The following is an 18143-nucleotide window of genomic DNA, read 5'->3' on the forward strand; positions in this document are numbered from 1 at the left end:
TCCATCTGACACACATGGAAAATGTTCATCTCCACAGGCACTGAATGTAGCAGAAAAAGTGACCTGAATATCTTGTATCCAAGACCCTGATCTGCCCATGCCATCTTCCGTGACTCGCGACGACCTATTGAATGACGCAAAGCACGCAGCTGTCAATCATTATTTATGTCGTATAATTATGTCAATATTGCAAATTAAATTTTTGTTTGTCGCGACGACCTAATGAATGACGTCATAAATGTCATTGCTGCATTTGCGTTGTAATCGCATGCGATGGAAATGTCATTGCGCAGTTATAGCATGCGTTGTAAATGCTTGCGATGCAAAGGATCCTGCGATTTAAAAGTTGCGTTGCGATGGCACCGCGTCCAATTACCATCATTGTAATGGCTGTTTCCAGATAATTTGGCTCTCCCCTATCGCATAATTCCAGTAGCCCTGAGTAGATATAACTCCCTACGAGTATCTCTGACTGGTATGTTGCTTCTCTATGCCATCCTATCCTGTAACAATAGTCCATGTGTGGGCCTGTGAGATACCGGTCTGTTTTTACAGCTTAGCAGGGTGACCAGAAATACCCACAAATCCGGAGGGCCTCGGAAATCTATCGGGAGTACTCCTAAAATAATGTGGCACCTGACAATATAAAACAACTAAACAAACAAATAAAACATGACAATATTGCAGGTCTGAAGTAGTAAACCACATTGAGCCATGGATGACTATGGTTAAATATAAACATGAAAGCAGGGCTAGAAATATAGGATGGTCAGATTAGGACATCTTGCATTGTCCCTCTCCACTTTAAAGGAAGGAAGCTTTCTGTTTACCCACTTCCTAATAATTTTGAACATATTTTTGGTTCCTCTTTTTCAAACAAGAACGGTCTGATATTGATCTGCCGCATTTGATTCATGAGGTGACCCACTAATTAATGAATCTAGATACAACCGGCTTGGGTCCTGCCGCACGAGCAGAGCCACACGTTTGCCTGAGACGGGCATTTCTGGGTTTGACTCTTCTCCACATGTGCAAATAGAATGGTCTTTCTGCTTACCAATGGTCCTGTCTAAGACTACATATGCCGGATTATGTTCATGCCTTACCTAGGAATCTTTACCTTCAGATCTAGGAAAAAGGAAGGTTTTCTGTTTTATTTTCTAGCTACAGGGGATTTCCACACGGCTCCCTAGCCTAGAGGCATATGATGTGCTAATATGCATTTCCTCTGCTCTCATACGAACCATTTTCTGTTGTCTGCATTGAAACTCAAATCCTGTTCGACTTCTACACCATGGGATTGCAGAGACCTCAAGTTTGCACTTCCCCAGTTGCAATCATGGAAGCCTGGATCTTTTATTTCCATATGAAATGCAATATCCTGGCTCCTTCCCTACAAATCCAGCACTTGACAGGTACTGATGTGCCAGCCCACACAGGACTGATTAAACTTTAGTCTGTCACACCACCTTGCAGTAGCTCTTCCACACCTGTGCTAACCCAACCTGGTAGGAAGGCAGCTTTGAACGGTCCCTTCGTGATCTTGTGTTGAGGAATTGGTGCATCTATTCATCGGGAGGATTTTTAAGGCTCTGACATATGCCACCATACCTAAAGCGGAGGAGCCTAGGTGCTTTATAAACACAATTGAAGGCGAGACAAGTCTGATGTACGGTTTGCAATAGAACGTATTAATAAAGAATTGAAAATGAAACAAATATTACAGTTTGTCTTTTTTCCCCTTCTTTCACTCGGTCCTTCCTCTCCATCTCTTTACTTTTTTCCTTCTATAGCTTAATCTCTCACCCCACTCTTCCCATCTCTCCAATATTATATATTCGTATTGTTTGCTGTTGGTGCATGTATCATAATCAACATTTATATCTCTATATGGGTATATGCTGGACTTGCATGTCACTGAATTTGCTGTTATTTCGCCATTCTTAATTTTATCAATAAGATAATTCATACACAAAAAAAAGGAAGTGAAGTCAGATCACCTGTGATCAGCATTCGTCTTGTGTTTTCCATTCAAACGCCTTCTGCTCACCGCTGGCGGTGGGGACGACGGGAGAGGGGGAGGAGGTATTGAGGGCAGAGGGGGTAAGTTTCTTTTCTCCTTCTTAAAGGCAGCTGTCTGTCTTGGACCCTCTTCCTCTTCCCCATCATGCCTGAACGTCCGGCGGGGCTTTGGGAGTGGGTTAATGAAAGGTTTTTGATCTGGGACCGCTGGTTCTGTGTAAGCGTTCTCCAAATTGCGCTCCCGCCCCTTCAAGCCAGAGGCTTGTGCTTTCTCCAAAGTGCCAAAAATGGGCTCATCAGCTCGCACATCGTTGCTAAAGGGTTTCCTCTGCTGGCCAGTGCCGAGCCTGTCCTTGCCACCTGTAACACCTTGTTCTTCCCCCACCTTCTCCTGAAGGCCCTGTGGGGAATAGTAAGTGCCCGGAAACTGAGCTGGAACTTCAGACGGTCCATCTTTTAAGACTTGCTCAAATATTTTTACTTGACAGAGCACAGAAGGAATGTCTTTCTCCACTTCCCTTTTATCTCCACCTTTCCTATCCGTGCCTTTTCCAAGAGCAGCCTGGCCTTCATCTCTCTTTTCTTTGAATTCCAGGTTCTTATCCACACCTTTGGTCTTTGAATCATTTTCTTTGCTTTCCAGTTCCCAACTCATGAGTCTCCTGAGTGGCAAATTCCTAGATCCCACAACGTTTCCCGCTTTCTTTTCTGTTATCAACGGCATGACCGGCTCCTCTTTCCTCCCAAGTTCTCCTTCCTTCCTGGAGAGGAGCAGGGATGGTGTCTCACTTTTCCCTTCCCACTCGGATATCTTGTCCTTAATGTTGCACACCTTCACATTGGCTTTGTTGGGAGGTGGTGGCCTCTGTGGTGTCCCCAGCTGACTTCGAAGGATTTTACTGGGCTCTTTCACCCCCAGATCCATAGTGGGTTCACTGATAATCATTTTCTGCCTCAGCATGTCCCGGTCTGGCACAACCAGCCCCGGAGGCCTCAGCAGGTTCGCCAGCACCTTCAATGGGCTCCGAGCGAGTGCGGGATCCTCTCCAAACGCAGTGGCCTTGTCTCCAGAAACAATGGCAGTGCTGAAGCAGTTCTCACGAGAAGAAACAATCCAATGCCTTCCAGGTTCCTTGACAACTGCTGAACGTTTTCTATCTACAAAGGCGACGCTAGAAAAAAAAGCGAGAAAACAAAAAAAGGCAGATTACCATCAGTGAAAACTTTTAGCACAGTGCTTGCTTTCCCTAGGGGTTCTGCTCTTTGTAGGTCATGCAGCCACAGGGCCCACAAATAACATTGCATCAATTTTGCAAACAGCTGAACTGAACCAGGAACACAGCCATAAACCCCGGTTACAACATGCATCTTTAAACTCTAAAATTAAGGCTCCATTCAACGTGTTTTTAAGGCTCCTCCAAGGCAAAATAGAAACAGGATGGGTGAACCACTGTCACCTCTCTTACAGAAACATACACTTTTTAGTTAACCAGACTTGCCCAAACCATGCACACCACAAACCCCACAAGACTGCTTATACTACAAGGCGCCACAGTGGCTCTGGTCCAAAGAGACCCTTACCTTGTATTCAAAGTTAACACACAAAAGCAGAGTGTAAATATGACCACTAAAAACAACAGCAACATTAAATAAGAGGATGGAACCTGGGAGAAATAATCTGTTATTGGAGAACTTGCAGCTCTCCGTCTTTTGTCCTCATGTCACCAACAGACGTTCACATCCTGTGGAAATTACTTGTGTCCCTGCCTCCATCACTCAAAGCCACCCAGGATCAAAATGAAAAGTACAATGTAGGGCGCATGCTTTTACTTGATAAATACCAAATTCTTCCATAGGGGACAATTTTCCCTAATCTATAGGGAGAAATGTGAATGGCATTTAAAAGCTGTAATGCACTTTAGATGCAGAGCACATCTGACGATCAGTGAAGAAAGCCGAGTGCCTGAAGGAACAGTAGCGTTCTCGATGGCACACAACTTTGGCCCTCATTACGAGAGGCGTCTTAATTCCAATGGGGCTGGTAACAGCAGTTACCCGCCTCACCCGAGTTATGACATATGCAGATCTCTTACATTTTACCTGAAGATTTCAGGAGCATGAAGTCAGTCAAAGTCTGGCATAAAATGAGTAATTACAGAGGAGATTGGACCTGGAATTGCTGTTTCCCCCTGGTAATTCCTCATTTCTTAGTGGGCCCTTGGGATACAATTCATAATGAGCTGGACTTTGGGCACCCGGACTTATCAGTACCCCTGGTGACAGTAACTCAGATAGTGGGAAAATCCAGCCTGTTTACCAGTTAAATGATCTTTCACACTTTTGGGTAAGTAGAAGGGGAAGGTCCCAAAATCCTAGTAGTGTAATTACTTTACTACTATTCAACTTCCGGTCTGATGTATTTCGTGCTTAGGTGTGTGCTCAGGTGGCATGGATGTGGTGTAATAATGTTGTAGATGTCAACTAAAAGCTTGGTGCTGTGTAATTTACAAGTGCTGAGTGCTGCTGTATGTGGCTCTTGTCAAAGCGGTTGCTGCATAGGCTGTTTGGGCGAGGGTTCCGATTGGCTATTAGGCCTAGGGTTTCCTATTGGACTTGGGAATTAGGGCTTTGATTGGCTGTTAGGGCTAGGAATGCGATTGGTTAATAGGGCCAGGTCTCCCATTGACTCTAGTGTTTAGGGTTCTGATTGGTTAGGGCTAGGGTTCCATTGGCCAATAGGACAATTTTAAGCATAGGGTTCAGGGTATCTTATCCAGGGCGTCGAGGCTAAGGGTGGAGCAGACCTGAGCAGTTACCTGTTGGGCTGGGCGCAGAGGACCGGGGCAGTTGCCTGTTTGGGTCAGGTCTAGGGCCAGAAATGCTGCCCAATTTTCACTTACGAGCTACCACCTTAACCACTCTAAATCCACCAAAATCCAAACACAATATCAGCAAAGGCATTCTACTCATGCACCACAGACAAACCTCATACAGATTTCAATGTATATTGAACCACTACAAAAACCCATAAACCACACTTACACACAATTCTATCCCAACTACAACACTTTGGCACCTGCATTCTCACACAAAACACAACTCTGTCCTATACTACTAACACAACACAAAGAAACATTATACTAACTTTAATGCATCCCAATACACACTCCTTGTTCAAACAAAACACCAGCTCTCTCCTCTACTTGCTCCCAACAGAGCCCCTTTTATCATGACAAAACCTATACTCAGCCTCCCATCACACCATCCACCAACACCCGCCTGCCCTTTTTGCCAATTACACACAACCATACAATCCTTGCATGTCACTTCACCATACCCATTACCGGTTCCAGTGATTAAATCTAACACAAACACTGAACTCTTGTCCATACCCTCTTACCCACCACATACTTGGCTCCAAAACACACCACCACCCCTGTACTATTCAAATACCACTCACCAACAGTACTGCACAAACAAAGTTATTCACAGAAAGCCACTACATCAATATCTCCTCTCACTACTCCACAAAAATAAACACACAAACCTCAATATATTATATTTGTTACACGTATATTTCCTTACTATGTGATCATCTATTTATTTTTTTATTCCTATTGGACAAGAAAAAAAATACTCTCTCGAAAGCTTTACTCTGTCCTACCATCACTCTACACCTCTATCAATTTAGCCTCTATCTTCACTCTCTCTCAGCTCAAACTCTACTACACTGATCTCCCAAAGCACCCTTCCTAGACTCCTTCCTCCTCTACAACTCCTGGCTCACCCCAAACATCAGTTTACTACTATGATCTTCCAAACAACCCTACTAAATTCTCCTGCATGCTATCTCCCCTTTGACTAGTCCCAAATATCCTTTTTCAACTGATTCTCTTTCTCCCTAATCCCTTGCTACAGGTTCTTCCCTCCTCCATATCTTCTTTACTCATCATAGACCTCAACTTACTACTATGATCTCCCAATTAACACTTCTGTTTTTCTTTCCTCTTCTATCCTTCCGCTACTCTATTCAATACAACAAAGAGACCCATGTCCACCGCTCAAATGAACTCGTATAATTAACCCTATACTGATACTAAACTCATATTTCCCTATTTAATCCACAACTAATCATTTTGGGTTCTACTCGCTGAAAAGCACTTTGATGTCTCGTAAGGGGTAGTAAGTGCTATAGAAGGAATATGCTACTTACCAGTATGCATCTGTTCTTGGCATGTAGAGCTGCAGAGTCACACACTGAGGATAAGATCGCCATCTGGTGTTGGGCTCGGATGATTGCAGGTTGTTGTTGTCTTCGGAGAAGCCTTTGGTCACGAGGTTGGTGACTCCTCCCCTGGACAACAGTGCGCATGGGCATCCACTCCATCGGCAGATTGTTTTTCGCCATGTTGGGAAAAGATGGAGTATATAGAAAAGAAAGAAAGGATGTCCATGTGTAATGTCTAAGTAAGACGGATGCTGGAACAGATACAGGTCCCGGGGAGGCGGGCGGGCGTGTGTGACTCTGCAGCTCTACATGCCAAGAACAGATGCATACTGGTAAGTAGCATATTCCGTTCGAGGCATATGAGCTGCAGATCACACACTGAGGATAGATTATATAGCAGTGCTCCCCTTAGCGGTGGTCGCCTGTATCCGTTGCAGCAGTTTGAAATAAAGTTTTTAGGACAGCCTGGCCCACGGAGGCCTGTTGTTTGGCCTGTACGTCAACACAATAGTGTTTAGTGAAGGTATGCGTGGTAGACCATGTGGCTGCCTTGCAAATGTCTTCTAAGGGAATATTGCCTAAGAAGGCCATAGAAGCCCCTATTTTACGCGTGGAGTGCGCCCTAGGGGGAACTGTGAGTGTACGTTTAGCCTTGAGGTAGCATATTTGGATGCATTTAACTATCCACCTGGCTATTCCTGATTTGGAGATCGGGTTGCCTTTGTGTGGTGGCGCGAAAGCAACAAAGAGTTGTTTTGTCTTTCGAAAAGGTTTTGTTCTGTCGATGTAATAAAGCAAAGCTCTTTTAACATCTAAGGTATGTAGGGCCCTTTCAGCTACCGAGTCTGGATTTGGGAAAAAGACCGGTAGTTCTACTGATTGGTTAAGGTGGAAAGGGGAAATCACTTTTGGAAGAAATTTAGGGTTTGTCCTAAGAACCACTTTGTTACGGTGTAGTTGTAAGAAAGGTTCTTCAAGTGTAAGGGCTTGTATTTCACTTACTCTGCGCAGGGAAGTGATTGCGATAAGGAAGGCTACCTTCCATGTTAGGAATTGCAATTCACATTTGTGCATAGGTTCAAATGGGGGGCCCATGAGTGTTGTTAGAACCACATTGAGATTCCACACTGGGGCAGGTGGCAATCTTGGGGGAAGAATCCTTTTGAGACCTTCCATAAACGCTTTGATGGCTGGTACCTTAAAAAGGGACAGGTGTTGCCTATTTTGCAAGTAGGCTGCCAAGGCTGCTAGGTGTAATCGTATAGAGGAATACGCTAGGTTGCATCTTTGCAAGTGTAGTAAATAGCAAATGATGTTTTGGATGGAAGCATCCAATGGGTGTATGTCATTATTAGCGCAGTAGATGGCAAATCGTTTCCATTTAGCGGCATAACACGCTCTAGTAGTAGGTCGTCTGGCTTCTTTTATGATATTCATACAGTCTGGAGGGAGATTGAGGTAACCGAACTCTAGGACCTCAGGAGCCAGATCGCTAGGTTCAGTGTTTGAGGATCTGGGTGTCTGATTTCTCCATGGTTCTGGGTTAATAGATCCGGGGAGAGGCGTAGCTTTTGATGTGGAACTAAAGATAGTTCCAGAAGTGTGGTGAACCACGGTTGACGTGCCCAAGTGGGAGCCACTAGTATTAGTGTTAGTGACTGTTGTTTCAGTTTGCGTACCACAAATGGAACTAGTGGGAGAGGCGGAAAGGCGTACGCAAATCTGCCTGACCAGTTCATCCATAGGGCATTGCCCTTCGACTGTGGGTGTGGAAACCTGGCGGCGAAGGTTGGGCATTTTGTGTTTTCGGCGGTGGCGAACAGGTCTATGTCTGGTTGTCCCCACTTTTGGAAGAAGGGGAGTAGAACTTTGGGGTGTAGTTCCCATTCGTGGATCTGTTGTGTGTGGCGACTTAGGAGGTCGGCCACTTGATTGTGGATCCCTGGGAGATGTTCTGCTAACAGGTAGATGTTTTGGGGAATTGCCCATCTCCAGATTTGCTGTGCCAGTTGGGACAGTTGGAGAGAGTGTGTCCCTCCCTGTTTCTGTATATAATACATTGTCGTCATGTTGTCTGTGCGTATGAGGACAGTTTTGTTCTTTAGGTGAATTTGAAAGGATTTTAGTGCTAGGAACACTGCTAAGAGTTCCAGGTGGTTGATGTGGAGCAGTTTTTGTTGGCTGGTCCATCTGCCCTGAGTGGTATGGTGGAGGAGGTGGGCTCCCCACCCCGTGAGAGATGCGTCTGTAGTTAGCACAACTTGTGGAAGAGGCTCTAAGAACGGTCTCCCTTTGGACAGGTTGATGGTGTTCCACCATTTCAGTGATCGAAGTGAGCGACTGTCCACCAACACCAGATCGGTAAGTTGTCCGTGAGCTTGGTTCCACTGTTGTGCTAAGCATTCTTGTAAGGGACGCATTTGAAGTCGTGCGTGTGGGACTATGGAGATGCACGACGCCATCATGCCTAGGAGCTGCATGAACACTCTTGCTGGAAGAGATGGATGAGTTTGAAATTGAGAGATGAGATTTTGTATACTGGCTATCCTGGCTGTGCTGGGATAGGCAATGGCTTTGGATGTATCTATGGTTGCTCCCAGATACTGATGTAAGTGGGAAGGTTGTAGGTGGGATTTGGGGTAGTTGATAGTGAATCCCAAATCGTGGAGAGTTTGAATCGTGCGATGAGTGTGGAGAACGCATTTTTGGTATGTATTGGCTTTTATGAGCCAATCGTCCAGATAGGGGAAGACATGGATCTGTTGTCTTCTGAGATGCGCTGCCACGACTGCTAGGCACTTGGTGAACACTCTGGGTGCTGTTGTTACTCCGAATGGGAGAACTGTAAATTGATAGTGTTGCCCATCTACCACAAATCGTAGATATTTTCTGTGAGCGGGATGCATAGGGATGTGAAAGTATGCGTCCTTGAGGTCCAATGTGGCGAGGAAGTCTCCCTGTTGTAAAAGTGGGAGGACTTGTTGGAGAGTGGTCATGTGAAAATGATCCGAATGTATATACTGGTTTAGTAGTCTGAGATCCAGTATGGGCCTTAGTGTTTTGTCCTTTTTGGGAATGAGGAAGTATAGAGAATATACCCCTTTTCCCTGATGTTGAAGGGGAACTGGTTCTATCGCATGTTTTTGTAACAGGGATTGAACTTCTTGTTTGAGGAGAGAGAGATGATGCGAGGACATTGGACGTTGTTTGGGCGGTATGTTTGGGGGGGATTGTATGAGTTCGAGGCAGTAGCCAGACTGGATAATTTGTCTTACCCACCTGTCTGTGGTGATGGAAGTCCAGACAGGCAGGAATTGTTGGAGTCGTCCCCCGACCGGAGTGGAATGGTCTGGGGGGAGTGGTGGCAAGTCACTGTTTGGTGGCTGGTGAGGTGCGGGTGTTGTTGTTATTGCCCCGTCCTCGACCTTTGTTATTGTTTCCCCTATAACCTCCCCGGAAGTAACCTCTGTTGGGGGATGTTTGTCCAGAATTTTTAAAGGTGGACGTGGTCTCAGTTGATGTGTTTTTGGAGCCTCCTCTATAAAAGGAGCGACGAAAGGAACCCCGGTTCTGTTGAGACTGCAGTGCTCCCATAGACTTGGCAGTTTCATTATCCTTTTTCATTTTTTCTAATGCAGTATCCACTGCAGGGCCAAATAGCTGCTCTTGGTTGAAAGGTTGAGCAAGAATTGCGGTTTGAACCTCCGGTTTAAAACCGGAAATACGGAGCCAGGCATGTCGTCTGAGTAAGACGCCAGTATTGACCGCTCTAGAAGCAGTGTCTGCTGCATCTAAGGCGCATTTAATGGAGGCATTAGATATTAATTTGCCTTCTTGGATGAGGTCAGAGGCCTGGGACTTAAAAGGTTCAGGCAGATGCTGCATAAGGTCCTCAAGTTGGTCATAATGCGCTCTATCATACCTGGCTAACAGGGCCTGGGTATTCGCAATACGCCAATGGTTAGCCGCCTGCGCGGCGACCCGTTTGCCCGAGGCTTCTAAAAGCTTAGACTCTTTGTCTGGGGGAGGCGTTTCTCCAGTTGTCTGAGAGTTAGCGCGTTTCCTGGCATTTGATACGACTAGGGAGTCTAAAGGGAGCTGGGCCTTAATGTATGCAGGGTCTTGCGGGGCTGGTCGGTACTTTTTTTCGATGCGTGGGTTGAGCACCCTAGCTCGAACAGGGTCCTTAAAGACTTCAGTAGCATGCTTTATAACCCCTTTGATCATGGGCAGTATGTGGACAGTCTTTTGTGACTGCTCAAAGGTATCAAGGAGGAAGTCCTCTTCAATGGCGTCTGTGTGCATTGTAACGCCGTGGAATGTTGCTGCCCTATTTATAAGTTGGCCGTACCCTAGGTGGTCATCAGGAGGGGAGGGCTTGGAAGGGTAGGTAGTGGGGTCAGGCATGTCAGGTATAGGATAAGACCAGTCATCCATGGGTGCTGGGTCTGGGAACGTAAAAGGGTCGTTTGGATCAGCAGGATCATCAAATAAATCAGGGTCCGCCCCTCCCCCTAAGTCATCATTATCATCCTGTGGAGGAGGTGAATGATAGGGAGATGGTAAAGGTAAAGGTAAAGGTAAAGGAGAAGCAGGAGGAGGAGGGGGGGACGGGTTAGGAGGTAAAACAGGAGAGGAAGGACGAAGTGGTGAAGTAGCACAGTCCTTTTTCCGTATGGGAGCTGGGGGAGGTGTAGTGTCCAGCTTCCGCTTTTTATATGGGATGGCAGTCACATGTCCCGTTTTAGGATTGATGTAGATCCGCTTCTGAGTAGGATCTGGTCGAAAAAGATCATCTGGCTCCGAAGGTGGTGTCTGTGACGTCCGCTTCGGGTCTTTATGAGCTTGTTTCGGCGGGGACGCAGTTTTCGGCTCCGATGATTTTTTCGGGTCCGATGGATTTTTCGGTGCCGACTGATTTTTCGGTGCCGACTGATTTTTCGGTGCCGACTGATTTTTCGGTGCCGACTGATTTTTCGGTGCCGACTGATTTTTCGGTGCCGACTGAGGTTTCGGTGCCGACTGAGGTTTCGGTGCCGATTGAGGTTTCGGTGCCGATTGAGTTTTCGGTGCCGAATGAGTTTTCGGTGCCGATGGACTTTTAGGCATCGATGTTGAAGAACGTTTCGGTGCCGGTGGAGACTTCGGTGCCGAGGAACGTTTCTGTGCCGAAGGAGATTTCGGTGTTGGAGCCTGTTTCGGTGCCAACAATGAGTGTTTGGGTGCCGAGGGTGTTAAAGGCACAATTAGGTGAGGTTTGCTCGAGCCCGAGCCACCCGCAGGCTTAGATGTCTTCGGAGCCGGGCCCGAGGGCGGGGCTTCTGAAGAGGATTTCCGGTCGCGACTGGGCCCAACTGGCGGAGTCTTGACCACTGCTTTTTTGGATGGGGCAGGGGCAGGGGGGGTGGTACTCACACGCTGCCCTGGAGTGATGAGGTCATCGGAATCGTCGGCTTCGGACACGATCTCGAGATCTTCGGTGTCGTCTTCGGGAACATCTTGAGCAAAGATGTCCTCCGGTTCTGGAGCTGGTTTGGCCATAATATGGCGTCGAGCTCTTCGGTCCCGGAGGGTCTTCTTCGAACGGAAAGCGGAACAAGCTGGACAGGTGGACTCGTTGTGTTCCGGCGACAGGCAGAGGTTGCAAACCTCGTGGTGGTCACTGTGGGGGAACTTCGCTCCACACTGGGGGCATTTTTTGAAGGGTGTCCTGTCCATCAGCCGCTTCCGGAACCGGTCCGAGTTGATGTCGACGTCGATGGAATACAAATCAAAGAGTTAAATCGATTGCTGGAAGTTTTCTGCTGGAGCGGAAAAAAGTTCATCCGAACCCAATGGCGGAAAAAAACAATCTGCCGATGGAGTGGATGCCCATGCGCACTGTTGTCCAGGGGAGGAGTCACCAACCTCGTGACCAAAGGCTTCTCCGAAGACAACAACAACCTGCAATCATCCGAGCCCAACACCAGATGGCGATCTTATCCTCAGTGTGTGATCTGCAGCTCATATGCCTCGAACATACAATTACAATTATAATGAAGCCTACAGTGTTAAGACTTGCTAGACTTCTAAACTGCACCGATTAATCTGCATATCTACTCTTCAATAAACTGTCCTGGTCACTACCGCAGGTTTTTGCAAACAGATTTGGACTTCTCAGAGATTCAGGATTTGTCAGACGTTTCTTGGTGAAGTTCGAGGTTATTGGTACCAAAGCGGAGATTCCACTGGCAGTATGGAAATAGACTGACAGCTGGTGTCTGTCTGGAGCGGTGTCAGTAAACCCTCTATGGCTTACTGTGTCTGAGCTCCATTGGTAGACAGTTGGCTGTGCTGCTAGCAGCAGCCTGTCTGCCTGCAGCGATAACATTTAATGTTCCTCTGCTGGAGTTCAAGCTCATGCTAAAGAATGTCTTGTTCAATCTCAAAGGTGAATCTACAGTAAGAATCCCTTTATTATAGTTACCAATAAGAGCCCCGTCCCTGGGGCTGGGAAATGAACTACAAATGCTCTACTGTAAAAGAGATCAGCCCCTTGACTATGCTATGATCGTAAACAATACCATAAAGGGGCCTGTAGAGCTGCTCAAAGCTGTCAGCCCACCGAAACCATCATCTGTGCATCTCTCACACCTCTTCATCCCACAATACGATATTCGCACCATGTGGTCATCACATACAACTTGGACACCTTTCCCACTTAGGATCAAAAAACAAAGACAACACCCTTTCAATAACACACCCTACATGGCGCAGCTTGCTGCCCATTTAGGAAAATGCTGCAAATGTAATATAGAGGTATCAGCAGAGTTCCCTTGAAGGTGTGCGCCTGCGGGCACCTCAGTGCCCCCGAGCGCGCACCGATTGTGTGTGGCACGCACACACAACCCCGAGAGCATTCGCGCCGCCGAAGCAGTGTGAAAAACGGTCATTTCTAACTTGCTGAGGAAGAGACATTTAGCAAGTGCTCCCTCCCAAGGAGGGAGCACTTGCTAAATTTCTTTTGTTTTCTAGAGTGCGGTTGTGGGGCTCTTCGTGTGCTTTGTATTCGTGTTAATTGCCGAGCGTCACGAGCTGCGATTAACATGAATGCTTTAAACAAAAGCTCACAATCTGCCCCGCAGCCACACTCTAGCAAACATAAGAAATGCAGCACCAAACACAGCGTGTGCTTTTAGAATCACCTAAAAGCACACGCTGTGTTTGTAGACTTCCTGCATTTCTTCTCTTAATGCAGCTAGGCTGGGGTGATTGTGTGCCTTTTTTAAAGTTTTCATGTTAATTGCAGCTCATGAAGGGCGCTGCCATTAACATGAAAACGTTAACAAAGGAACACAATCACCCCACAGCTGCGCTCTATAAAGATAAGAAATGCAGGAAGCCAACAAACACGGCATTTGCTTCCAGGTGACATAAGCTTAAAAGTGGAAACGCAAACCACATAGCTGCCCAGGTTTCAGATTGCCATGTGTGACAATTTCAGAGTAATTATGAGTGACATTTTAACGAGTATTAGTGATACTTTCTCACGAGCAAAATCAAGCTATGAAAATGAGGGAAACATAAATATGAGAAATAATTGTTAAATGACTTCCATTTATCAGTCATGTCTAAGTCATATACTTCGAAACATACAAATATCAGAGAGCTCCTTTGCAATATGTTAAATCAAGGCATTTCACACATGCTCAGGAGCTGTTTTTTTCAGTTGTGGGTTGTTTTGAGGCTTGTGCTTCCAGTCTTTGCCGAACAGAGATTGTCAGCCTTTGTGGTGGGTCCCTCCTTCCCAGCAAATCAGTAGAGGTCTGGGCCTCTCGGACATTACGCGAGTTACCTGCCAACAGGGAACCGATGTCAGAGAGGAGTCAACAACATGAAACACTCAGTTAGTGCCACACATTAGAGGATGCCAGTTGAGCCACCTATGTCACCTTCTGAGCATTAACACCGGGGGTCACCACAGGCTGCAGCTGCCTGATCACGCTCTGCCACATACAGGCTAGATACTTTAACTTAATTAGGCCGCCGCCGCAGATGGTATTCAGTTCAGACTGCGGTGGTGGTGGTGCTGCTCCATTGAAAGGCAGTGATGTAGACCCTGCCATGGCTGGCCAGGAGGCTGGAGGTACTGGCAGGCTCAGGCCTGAGCCACTGCAGCTATTCAGGTTTACCGCCAGTCCCCAGCCCGCCTCCAGTGTTGTCTAGGATGGACAGTGAGACCCACAACTCACAGGCAGTCATAACCATGCTACGATCTCCAAATCATTAGCCATATCACACTGTGCAATTAGCGGAACACCCTGCAGTAGACGCATGCCTGTTTTGCCATATTTGCTCACCAGCTTGAATACACACCTCCTGCCAGCACCCAATGAGCACAATAATACAAGCTGGCAGACTGGCAAGCGCCTGAAGTAAGAAGGGGCACGCACATGACGTCAGACACACGTATATGATGTACCCTAGGCAGCAGGGACTTCAGCTGCGGCACTGCAGTATTAGGTCTCCAGTTCAGCTCCTGCGTGTAATGCAGGACTGTATAGGTGATGTGAGATAAGCACTGCTGACGACGGCAGGGCTAAATGGCTGCTCAGCGGCGGGGCTGTCGAGGCGGCCTCTGCACCCGTGTCACTCATTCCTCTCGGTCTTCCTTGGCTGAGGCAATGGATAATTGAATTCGACAGGGAGCTGACAGTACGCGGGCTGTGGCCCAGGCCTGTGCGAGCTGCAGTAGGCAGCGCGATGCTGCGAGCGCCATGCTTGAATTTGGCACCGCCTGCAAAGCCAGCCCCTTTCATCAAACTCAACTCTTGCTGATCAGGATGTGACGTCCTCCCTGCGGCGCAGGGACACAGTATAATGAATGATTTCTGCTACATTGTAGCAGTAAGTGTTAGCCTCATGGCAAGCTCCAAGCCTGCCTGCGCTCACCAAGGTAGGCGCGCTGTGAGCTGCCACACTTTTAGGCAGCCTTCAGTACAGTGACAGATGCGGACTATGCATATGCGTGACAATGCATTTCAGTGTGGTAATGCGGAGCACCACACTGAAATGCGTTAGCCTAACGCATGGTACTTGGCAGGACTGAAACCATTTGTGTCCGAGCCATGCAGCTTCTGTCATCAACACTTCTCCCTTTTTCCACAAGAGCAGTTCAAGCATGAATGCAAAATATCCTAGTTTGCAAATATTTTCTATATAATTCTTGTTCTGCAAAATTACCGCATAATGCATCATCTGCTGCATAATTTGACGGTTTTAATTAATAAATTGTTTGCAGCTCAAACGGATCAAATGTTACTAAAAAATGTGACTTGTGTTTCTGCGAAGTGGACGGCCCTTTGCAAAGGTTGACTTTGTCACTGCAGGATTTGTATGTTACACTGGTACTAATAAGGCAACATTAGTTAGAGACTGTTAGCATCTGTAATAATAATAAAGCATCAGAAAATATACTGCTTCACGCTGCAGCCTCTTTTTTGCTGCATAATTTAGTCAACACTGCGGAATAATTTTTTTCTCCATTGCTGCATAATTCCAGTGGCCCCAAAGCAGGCAGCACATGTTAAAAGTGCTTGTTTATGAATCAGAGAGACTGTGAAGTTTGGGAACTTAGTTTGGTGTGCTTGCAAATCCCGCATTGCTGACCCCTGGTGAGTTACAGCTACTACTGCTGAAACAAGGCCAACGGAGGGACCAATGGGTGAAGCGGCCAGGCCTCAAGGGCAGGGCCGGCTTTAGCGCTAGTGGAGCCTTGCGCGACAATGTTTGTTGGTGCCCCCTCAATGTCTCCCTCTGCCACGGATTCTTTCACTACCACCCTTTAACAGTGCCCCTCAACTTTAACTTGATTTAACAGCGCCGCTCATACCAGTGTAGGGTGTCAGAGCACTTTACATCACACTCATTACACAGAGACAATTAATCATGTGTGTGTAAATCTCTGTATAGGAATTGTTACATAAGACAAAGGACTACAAGGTGTAGGAGTCACATGACATCCATACTAGTAGGCAGTATAGTTTACTAGTGATTGGTCTGGAGAAACACACTGAAATTAGAACGTAAAACCATGATTGGGGGTTCTCTTTAATAACCAGTATTGATTTCTATTCAAATGAACCCTTTTTGCAACATTAGGATATTCAGATTGGGGAAAAACATGCAGTTCTTAGATGACAGTTAATAGCTCGCTGATCTATGTTAGGATTTTGACTTATAAACTGCAAGTACCAAAAGGATCTCACTGACAAAAGCAGTAGACCACTGACCTATTTACATTATGTGCACTTTGTGATCTGGATGGTACATGTTCTTTGCAGCAGGCAAATAAGCCTTCTTCGCTACATTTCCATGAGTCAAAACTTCCACTTGACAAAACTCCATCTCTCTCTAGGAAGAACATTAATCACCAGAGTTATGACATTTTTATGGTTGTCTAAAATTGCTGGAGGCCAGGAAGGAGGCAGAAAGTGCTTTTAGAAACATAATATACTTGCAAGCATGACACCCCACCCAAAGTCAGCGCCTGGTGCAATTGCACCACCCTAGAGCCACCCTGCTCAAGGGTCCTGTGACCTCAGTGACTGTCGCGATAGGGTGTGCTGCTTTATAGGCCTGCCCGCAAGACTGGAGGTGAACTTCAGTATGGATTGTGGTTGACAGGCCTTTAAGGGTAACCCACATTTGCCACCGTCAGGGTCCACATGCTGGTGCTATGACACAAGGTCTAGCAAGGGAATGTGCTCCCTCAGAAAAGTGGGCTGGTGGACTGGTCATGAAGGCTGAACCTGGTTCCCCAGTTCCAAATTTGGCAGCTCTGACCATAGTCATACTGAACACCATACTGCCCCATTGAGAGAAACTTCCACTGCCTTTAGTACAACCCAATTGTGCCCCGCTATAAACTCCTGGATGCGACACAATTCAAATTACGCATTAGACGAGAGTAATATGCTGCCTAAAAAAAAGTAACAACATCCTGGAAAAAACAAAAACTCCTAGGGAATGCAAGTTTAAGTAAAGCATGTGAAATGTAAGCAGGAACAACATGCTTACCTTAATGCTTTTACATTCATTATTCAGAAATCAGTGAGTGATTTTGCCAGCGGCAGAGCAGAAGTGGGCACTGTTCTTGTCTTCTCTGGGCAAGAAGGAAGCAACAGAGTCCTTTTCCTCCTCTACCCGCCCCGCCCCAAACTGCAACGAACACCGAGCCTTACCTGTGGACCTTGGCTATTTCTGCCATCCTGGGACGCATGTTTAAAATTTAAAAAAGCAGGGAAACTGAATTTATTAAATTAACGAAGATAGGGCACGTCGTGCCCTGCCGATACCGCCCACTTCAACCACTGCATGAGTGGTGCTTTTAGGAAGCAAGCAGACTACTTAGAGGGTTAATGATCGTCTTGCTACTAGAATGGCTGAGGTAGAGTGCATGAGGTAAATCAACATGATTGGACAGAGTCTCTACAAAAAAATGTTTGTGTTTGGAGTTGAAAAAGAAAGAGAATCTAATAGACAGTTTGTTTGGCAGTGAGGGAAGAAAAACCCTGCAGAGCTGCATTTTCATTCTATTGCTGAAAGATGTTTAATTCCCTTCTCTGTGCAGCATGCAGAGTAATCTACTGAAAGCTCTACTTTTTACTCGAGGTCCTGAATCACGTACACTAGGAATTACCAATCCCTTTCCCTGAAAACCTCATTCTTGACCCCTGAAATTATGTGCCCTCAGCAGCAGCTACCGTGAAACAAAGCAGTAAGACTGCAGCACCCCATACTTGTGGAGAAGGTAGTAGCTGAGGTAAGGGTTGGGTAATGACCTGAATCTCCCAAAGTCCATTTTTCAAGAAAAAAAACTTGTCTTTTTGAGAGGTAAAGCAAGGTTCATTGA

At 46.5% G+C, this 18143-nt stretch overlaps 1 protein-coding gene across 3 annotated transcripts in view; it reads right to left on the reverse strand.

The window, feature by feature from the left end:
• Positions 1 to 18143, reverse strand: part of DENND2A (DENN domain containing 2A) — a 398086-nt gene that overhangs the window by 231545 nt on the left and 148398 nt on the right. For 2 of the 3 annotated variants that reach the window (XM_085651922.1, XM_085651920.1), the window contains exon 3: positions 2001 to 3194. The exons of the other annotated variant lie outside the window; for it this stretch is intronic. In XM_085651922.1, the coding sequence (XP_085508048.1) occupies positions 2001 to 3194 (1194 nt within the window). The remainder of the gene's footprint in view (positions 1 to 2000; positions 3195 to 18143) is intronic. 3 annotated transcript variants of the gene reach the window in all.

This window comes from Triturus cristatus, chromosome 4_1 (genome assembly GCF_964204655.1).
Source record: "Triturus cristatus chromosome 4_1, aTriCri1.1, whole genome shotgun sequence".
NCBI lineage: Eukaryota > Metazoa > Chordata > Amphibia > Caudata > Salamandridae > Triturus > Triturus cristatus.